This window comes from Protomyctophum parallelum (assembly GCF_964188405.1).
Source record: "Protomyctophum parallelum genome assembly, chromosome: 9".
NCBI lineage: Eukaryota > Metazoa > Chordata > Actinopteri > Myctophiformes > Myctophidae > Protomyctophum > Protomyctophum parallelum.
The window spans coordinates 3,795,000-3,804,189 of NC_139706.1; the positions used below are offsets into that span (position 1 = coordinate 3,795,000).

Here is a 9,190-nt window from a genome sequence, read left to right on the forward strand (position 1 = left end):
CAGGTCTGCATTCTGTTTTCATACGCAAATACTTGTATGCTTTTATTTTAGTCTACATTATAGGTGCCAAAAAGGGTTTATCATTACAGAAATGTATTCCCTGCACTCATTTACCGCCAACACCCCCATCTGGTGTCTGAATTGTGTACTCCAGAACCCCCAGCCAGTCATTTCATATTGGAAACTCGGAAACCGGGAGTCAAGAAGTGAACTATCGCTATGTAACGGGTCCCACGAATGTTATGAATTCACCCAAAACATACATTTTGTAACCCGGATCATATCATTTACAGAAATGAGGCACAAATCAAGCTTGTTTAGATCCAAAAAGAAGAATCCAAGATATTGTGTTCCCGTAGACAGCATAAGCCAGCGAAATGTTTTACTTTCACCGGCGGTAAAAGAGTTAAGTTAAAGTTAGGTGGTTTCCTCATTATTTATTATACTAGCCCTTACCCGTTGTGAGATATATTGTGGCCGTGGGGGGTACTGCGCCTGCGTTTGTTTAATCATTAATGTGTTAATTGCCCTCCATATTCATATGGTCAATGCCTGTGTGAAAAATGGGAGTGATTGGTGCAGGCAGTAAGGAGTTACGGCAGTCACAGTGACACACGGACAGACACTCAGACATCGTTAGAATTATAGTATGATAGTATGATAACGTCTTGCAACGTAATAATATAATAATAACAACAACTAGAATAATAATAATATACTAAAACACAGTTTACCTGTTCACTAGAGTTAGTATCTCTATTATGGTCATCCACCCTCAGGCACGTGGTGAGGTTCCCAAGGTGCCTAACGGAGTATCGGATAAGTCGTCTTCCGGCCGCCCTGAGCGTCCTCGGGCACGGGACCGGCCCAAACCTCGCCGCCGGCCACGACCCAAAGAGGCGCCGCCGGGAGAGACGACCCGGCGCTCCCGCTCCGCCCCGGCCCAGACCTCTGTCGCCGACGGCGAACCGACTGTCCCCCATGACCCCAACGCCCCCCCCACACACACCGCACACCACGAGGGATTCCTGTTCCGCAAGCTGGACATTGAGACCTTGAAGAAGAGCGCCAATAGGTGGGTGTTCAGGGTCATGGCAGTCGGCAAGTAGGCTAACCATGTGAGGAGGATGGACACAGAGTGATGTCACTATAGACCACTGACCACCGGTTAATGTTTTTATTTTTTTATATATAGATTGTTTATCAAGGTTTTACCAAAGTTCGTAAGAAAAATACCAGATATAGGTCAGATGGTATTAGGGAATCATTCTACATTGTTGAATGTATCAAGGGACATTCAGAGAGTGTCAGGTAAGTTGTCACTTGTCACTCACAAATTAAAAAAGTATGTTAGATTGGTCCCAAATACTTTCCTGCCTAAACCTTCCGCCACTCATTGTATTCTGTCCACTGACAAACCTCATGTGTATTTGGTAGATAGATAGGTTAAAACAATATACAGCAGTGTTTTACCGGGTCTGCCGCAATATAGTTGTGTTCTCCTTATTGGTCTGGTCTTGGTGACATCATTGTCCCCTCTCTTCTTTTTTTTTACTTCGCCTTGATGACAGGAGCATGATCGTAGCATGCTAAGCTACCAAGCTAACACATCCAACTGACTCCTTGAGATGTTGAGATGCTGAACAGGTGCATGATTGACACCGGATCAAATTACATTATGGTCCCATGACATTTGTAGTCAGATATACTGACGGTTGCCTATTGGACTTGGATCACCTTTAATACGGTCATGTTTTATCTACGAGTGCTTCAACAAATAATCCCAAGAGTTTACATTTTGCTTACATCTGATCTGATGGATGATTTCATATTTATTCAGTTATACAGTATTTGTTTTCACCAGTGGGATATTTGATCTTTCACTTTTGATGACAATTTTGATACATACATTTTAGTATTGTCAAGCACTCTATATTAAAAGCAGGATCACTAGCTTATCAAGGCACAATGTTACCATATTGTCTGATGAAGACAAATACCAAATAAATTACAAATGTCAAGGTATCCCTAGCTATGGTTTTAGGAGATGTTCTTATGTAACCTTTGGCTGGACCTTCAGTATTTCTTCTCTGATTATTAGGATCAGAATGTGTTGCCAAAAAGGATTACATATTTAACCATGAACAAGGAGACATCCCACTGCCTGCAGCATGCCTATTGTGCCTCTTAATCTAACAAATGCCTGAACCACAGCACATAATAAAGTATAGTAGAGGTTGTCTGGCTGGCTGGCTGGCTGGCTAACTGATTGACTGACTGACAGGACGGCTGGCAGGTGGACGGATGCAGTGGGGTTAAAGGACCAGGGTAGGGGACACCGCTGGTTGCATGCCATGCTTAGTGCGTGCAACCACTCTGTCCCTTCACTGACTCACTTGAGCACCCTTGCAACCACACACATCCACACATAGTCTCACACACACACACACACACACGCACGCACGCGCACACACGCACGCACGCACGCACGCACGCACGCACGCACGCACGCACGCACGCACACACACACACACACACACACACACACACACACACACACACACACACACACAGTGGCTTCTCCGGCTGGATCTGATGACCAGCTACTCCCCTGCTTCCTTCTGAGAGACACCAATGGGCCTAGTCTCTCCCTGCACTGCTCCCTACCGGCTGGGCTGACCACGCACAGCTAACGGCTCATCCCACCACCTTTGGATGAGTGCCACTCAGTCAAGGCTTTGGATGAATGTTTCATAATGTACATGCCCTGCTATGTACATGGCAAGGTAAAGCATAATACTGAATGGCTTTTAAATCTCTCACACGTTTGAATCTGCAAAGATCCTCAAAGACCCTCCCTTTTGAATTCATTCACTCCTCGCGTTCCTGTTCAATTTTCACTGGTGGAGACGATCTGAGGGGACTGGACGGAACTCCCTCAGGCCATCTCCACCAATCACTTTTGAGGAAGAACCGAGGAGAGAAAAGCAGGAGAGTCTTATAAGGAGCATCGAGATTCAATCCGTTTCTGTTGGCAACATAGCAACACCATGAGGCCATGACAAGCATGATGTGGGTCTTCTGTTAGGGTGTCTGCATGTCTTCACAAAGGTCCATAACTCTGTTGAATTAAATCATTAATTCAAGACCTTAAATATTCAACTAATTGAAACTGGCAGACACCTGTAGTTTTCTTGAGTGATACTGCCCAAGTGCCATTTAACTAAACTCCTTCCTATGCTTTTTCCTCCCTCCCTCATTGCTGCTCGCTGCTGGTCCTCTCCTCTCCTCCAAGGTAAGTGATATACTGTTAGACTAGCCCCGTCTAACACGGTAACCCTCTTCCCTCATCCTTGCACCCCCGCCACCTCCATGTGTCGTGCATCCGTCCGTTTCCTCCATCTGTGTTTGTTGGACAGTGTGTGTCCTCGTACCTCGTTGGCCCCCTGTGCGCCGGTCCATCCTGCCTACCTACCCACCTACTGTGGTCAGGTGAGTGATGTGTGAGGTTAAAGAGAGAGAGCAGCTCCTCAGCTCTTCCTGACTTTTCCCTGTCTCCCCTCCACCCTCACCCCTGATTCTTCCCCCGTCCCTCATCGCCCCCCCCCTCTTCTTCCTTCTCCTCCCCACACCCCCTCTCCCTCTGACTTCCCTCTACCATTACCCCACACCACAGCAGGTCCTGGGTTAATCTGTATTGCGTGCTGAACAAGGGGGAGCTGGGTTTCTACAAGGACGCCAAGAACACCACCACGCCCTACAACAATGAACCCATGCTCATCCTGTCCCTCTGCAACTGTGACATCACCAATGGCTACAAGAAAAAGAAGAATGTCTTCACACTCAAGTGAGGCTTATGGGCTTGTCTTAGAATTGTACTCTTTGGATAATGTGTCGCTTCTTATCTCCGCCAGGCTGAAGGCCGTGGAGAGAGATTATGTTTTGACCCCCATTTGTGTGTCTGTGAATCCGTAACTAATCTGGCAGAACGCTGGTCAGAACAGCGTGCATGCTGGCCAGATTCTTTACATTTGAACTCTTGAACCACACACAAATATTTTGCAACCAATTCAATTTATTTTCCAAAATTCACACCAATCACTGCACATTAACTCAAGAGCCATGTGATAAACATGTCTCACACTGATTTTTGATATTGTATACCAATTAGCTAGAATTACCTTCCAAAGTTTGCAGGTGGTCCTATTTTACAAAAAAACAATCACGAACGCATTATCCGATCGAACCTGATCCAATCTAAATTGAATAATTCATGGAGGGGCCTCTAAACACACTCAGCCAAATCCAGCCCAAAACATCTGATTTCCTGAATTAATTGTTTGCTGTTCAGACTGCATACAAACGATGCGACTCCAATAAAGCGTATACTTTAATGTCCAAAACTCTTTCATGTCTGACCCAGCCTGGTGGAGATATGTGCTATATGTGTTTAACTGAAGAGAAATTACCAGCGGTGTGGTCGCTGTCCGCCATTTAAATTCTGGTATGTTGTTGACTCATCATCATCGCATTGCATTGTGGGAAATGTATACATGTATACATGACTGAGGTACAAGATATGTGCAGGTTTGTCATGTAGGTCAATCCAGAGCTACAGATAGTAAGTGGCACAAGGAAGGTAAAACAAATAACAAACAATTTACTTTTTCTTGTCCATGGTTGTTGTACAAAGTAATTGACTATATAGCAAAATTAAGTATTTGCCACCATACGCTAAAATGTCCCCCTCTTTTATCGTTGCAGAACAAAAGATGGCAGTGAGTTTTTGTTCCATGCAAAAGACGAGGTAAGAAGATTATTTGTTAGTGTGTCACCTGGAGAATTGAGCTCGCTTAGCTTATCCTCACAACTGTGTCAATTTGAAGACTATTGTTTGTGACCACTCTGTGTAAAATGACCTTCCTGCTGACCTGCCACATCACTCCTATCCTATCTCTCTTTTCTCTTTGTTTGCATGTTGTTTCTCTGTGTTTGTATCTCTGTGACAGGATGATCTCAAAGCGTGGGTGACCAACATCACCACCAGTATTACAGAACACGAGGAGATTGCCAAATGGGGCCAACCCCAGCCAACTACCTCATCCACCGACGAAGGCACGCGGCGCGAGGGCAGCAAGGCGGACAACAGGTCAGACAGGGGAGGCGAGAGGTCGGACCGAGGAGAGCAGATGGAGAGAGAGAGGGAGAGAGAGAGGGAAAGAGAGAAAGACAGGGAGAGAGGGGAACGGTCTGAAAGGTCAGACAAGGGTGATGGCAAGCGCACCGAAAAGTCAGGTAAGAAGAAGTGAGCTGAGGGGACAATGACGTCGTGGTTGTTTTAAAATGTGTGCAAACTCTGGTGGGAGGGGGTGACGACAAGACTAGTAGCAAACACCCACCTCCTCCCTCACCCTCTCTCTCACTATCTCTCTCCAACACTGTTTTCAAATCAGTTGTATTTGGAATGAAAGCTGTCAACGCAGGACAGGACAGGACAGGACAGGACAGGACTGGTGCCAGGCTCACTTGTAATGACAGACAGGATGTATTCAGAGCAGGGAGCGTGTGCTCTCTTCCTCCTTGTTTGTCTGTGAGGACACCGGCCGCGGCCTGGCGCCCCCCAGTGGCTGTTTTTGGGGCGACTACAGAGAGTGGCTGTTTTTTGAGGCTGAAACTCTGGGCAGTGTTGTGTGAGAGAGACAGACACGGCTACACAACTCTGAAAGGCTGTTATTGATTGCTGGTAGTACGAAAACGTAGCTCATAACGTTTCATGTTTTATTTGTTTCTTTTCTATGAGATGAGCTGTATCTGTATGTATTTCTTGTTTGTCTGTCCTATCTATCTATCCGTCTGTCTGTACGTCGAGACGTCCTACACTCGTATAACTCCTTGAAAAGTGAAAGAGAATGAAATTATGCCAAAATGTACACACACACACGCACACACACACACACACGCAAACACACACACATGCACACACACATGCACACGTGTGTGTACACACACACACACACACACACACACACACACACACACACACTTGGAGATAATGTATGCCCTATTCTTTTCCTATTAGCCTTCTCCTCCAGTGTTCTCAGTCTCGTCTTGTGGTCTGGGCTCTGCAGTAGGCCTACATTATTACATTAGTGGAATTGTCCTGGTTTTACTTTGACACCAAACAAGACTTTGGCCATATTCGGCCAAGTTCAACAGCAGCGAATGAACACTGGATGGCCTTGGCGCTGATGAGAGGAAAACAGAATGGTGTGAGACAGTGAGACAGAAGAGTAGAGGAATACCGAGAGCATGTATATGATCAACAGGATCGGGAGACGTTCTCTCCCATTAGAATGAGTAGCAGTAAAATCCTGAAAGGATTTTAAATGTCATCCCTGAAATTTATATACCATTATATATCATCTTAAATTCTGCCCAGGGCTTCCACAGTTGTGGTAATGACAATGCTCCCCGATTTTCCTCATTTGATAATTTTTTTTGGGTCCAGCACCATATTTAAAAACTGGGATGTGCATATCTTCCCTACAAATGACAATGCCCCCCCCCCCCCCCCCCGATACTTCACTCCCTCCCTTACCGACTTATGAAAGTAGCAGTACTGTTACATGACAATTAGTCAAGACACAAAATCCCGATTGCATATATACATACAGTATTGTCAGAATCCGTCTCTAGCCTAGAGGCTTTTTGTTCATAGAAATATGAAGAGTTTCATTCCAAAAGGAGATCCGTACATCCTTTAAAAAAAAAGAATAACAGGACACCTACTCTTAACAAAATGATTGCAGGCATGAAAGTAGTGTACACTATTGAATATGAGGCCCTGGTCCTTGTATTTAATAAATTGTAACATTTTAGAAGATGTAAGTAATCATCTGTGTTTTTACAGTATTGCGCAAAGAACATTAGTTTAGCAATTAAGTGCCGTCCCAAAACAAATGGATGTACAGTGCTTTGGAATGAAACTATCAAAGTTTCCGTGGTGCCGTCACTTCAAATAATGTTAAAAAGCAAAGGAAAATTCTCAACATTTTTATATTTGAGGTTTTTTTTTATATGGTCACTGAAAGTGAAAATGGGCATCATCATAGGTTTTGTGAATCCGTGCTTTGGCTGATTTTCCGATTTGGGGCATAAAGCACAACATTTGTGCATGAGAAGCTTTTGTAAATGATGGCTCAGGTCTGAGCGACCTCCTCTACTCCTCTGTTCTCTTATAATATAATGTTAAAGAAATACAAAATTCCCCTTCATTCTGAATGGACATCTTTATTCACAGAAACTAGTCAGTCTTTTTATACGCGTCTACGGAATTATGATGTATGCGTGCGTGCCGTGCATGCATGCGTGAGTGAGTGTGTGCGCGCGTTGCGCGCTGCTGCTCTCGCCTCCCAGGGTCTCCATAGCTCTCAGGTTATTTATGTTGGTGTGTGCTTATACCATGTATGTTCTTACCATGTATGTTCCCTCACTTATCACCTCAGTCTGTTGGTGTGTGCTTACCATGTATGTTCCCTCACTTATCACCTCAGTCTTCCAGACATGGCTCATTCATAACACATATTGCCTACGCACACACACACACACACACACACACACACACACACAGCATAGAACAACCAAACTTACATCAGACATTCACAGATGAGAAGAACGTATCCTTGAGAAACCTTACCTTGAGAGGTCGCTGCTTTCCTATTTTCTTTCATCTCTTGGTGGAACCTGTGGCCGTGTAAATACAACGGAACTGCAGCGCCCTCTAAAGGCCATCAAGGCTCATTTCAGCAGAGTGTAAAATTGTAACTAAAGCTGTCCAGATCAACCCCCGTAAAACCAGACACTACAGATAGTCATAAATGCCACAAACAACAAATTATATTATATGAAGCAATAAATCTTTGCTCTCGGGCGGAAACATTGAAACAATGCCATTCATTTCAGGACAATGATTAAAGAACCTGTACACAACCTCTTGTTTACGCTTCAATGGTTAAATAAGACCCACAAAGCAGAAATGCAAAAACAATTTCAGAAGTTTCAGAAATGTCTAAAATCAAAGAAATATCTATTATCTACCAATTCATACAATGTGTTGCATCACAACATATATAAACAGCAAAAGTTTTTTTTTTCTTCTTTTTAATCAATATGAAGAAGACACAAGGTTTCTGCCCGACAGTGAGAAAATGCATTAAGTGAATTAAAGAGTCTCGGTTTGTGTCTGATTAATTAAAAAAAGCAATCAGAATGCAATCCCAGTGAAGGTGGAAATTATTAAACAATGGTATATTTGATTGAACAAGTCTATAGTGAACTAGTTTGAATGTGAGTTATGAGGTTGCATGTCTTGCTCGAGAGAAATCACAATCTGGACATTATGTTTAGCTTTGCATCTCACTTCACAATTTACCTATAAATTGTCTATAGGTATATAACTAATCAGATAGACATATATTATTTATTATAATATATGCCTATAATATTACAAAATAAGCCATATTTAACATACTGTAGCCTACCAGGAAAGAATATCACAAATCTTTCACTCAGTGGAACTGCATAGAACATCCTCAACTGTACAAAAGAATAAATTAACATTGATGGTTTAACCGTATAAAAGTGTAAAGAATGATTGAGAACACATGGGTAATTGGACGGCATTTGAAAATATTTTAAAATCTTAAACAATGATGGAACATTTTGCATGTCGCTGCTGACTTGTGAAAACTTTGCTGTTGATCATATTTACTTTTCACTTGACTAAAATCAAAACCCATGATAGATATTCATTATTATATCATTCAAAAGTAGCAGATATACAAGCTCAAAAGCTTTCAAGCTTGTGGATCTGCTACTTATGATACTTTTGTGTGACACCGTAGAGTAGACACAGTAGAGCATTCATTCATGGAAGAAGCATAAAAAGTTAAAATATGGAGATAAGAGGTTTCTGCTTGACAGCAACGATATGTTGTCCAATTTCTGAAGCACTATAAACTTATTTTATGACTAAAGTTTTCATTTGACAGCAGCGTCATATATATATTTTTGCAGTCAAGGTGGGGAATAGAGCTTTCATTATGGAGATCTTTCCCATTGACTCCACTGTGCCAGATAAACTTGATCCATCTCAGATAAAACGTGAGGACTTTTAATTCCATTTGGCCTG

At 43.1% G+C, this 9,190-nt stretch overlaps 1 protein-coding gene across 1 annotated transcript in view; it reads left to right on the forward strand.

The window, feature by feature from the left end:
• sptbn4b (spectrin, beta, non-erythrocytic 4b) overlaps nucleotides 1-6,542 on the forward strand; it is a 126,534-nt gene extending 119,992 nt beyond the window's left edge. Inside the window, 5 exon segments of the mRNA XM_083774003.1 lie at nucleotides 1-3; nucleotides 780-1,075; nucleotides 3,677-3,847; nucleotides 4,765-4,807; nucleotides 5,010-6,542. The exon segment at nucleotides 1-3 is cut by the window's left edge and continues 76 nt beyond it. Of these exon segments, the coding sequence (XP_083630129.1) occupies nucleotides 1-3; nucleotides 780-1,075; nucleotides 3,677-3,847; nucleotides 4,765-4,807; nucleotides 5,010-5,309 (813 nt within the window). The 3' untranslated portion in view covers nucleotides 5,310-6,542.
• Nucleotides 6,543-9,190: the final 2,648 nt, after the last annotated feature.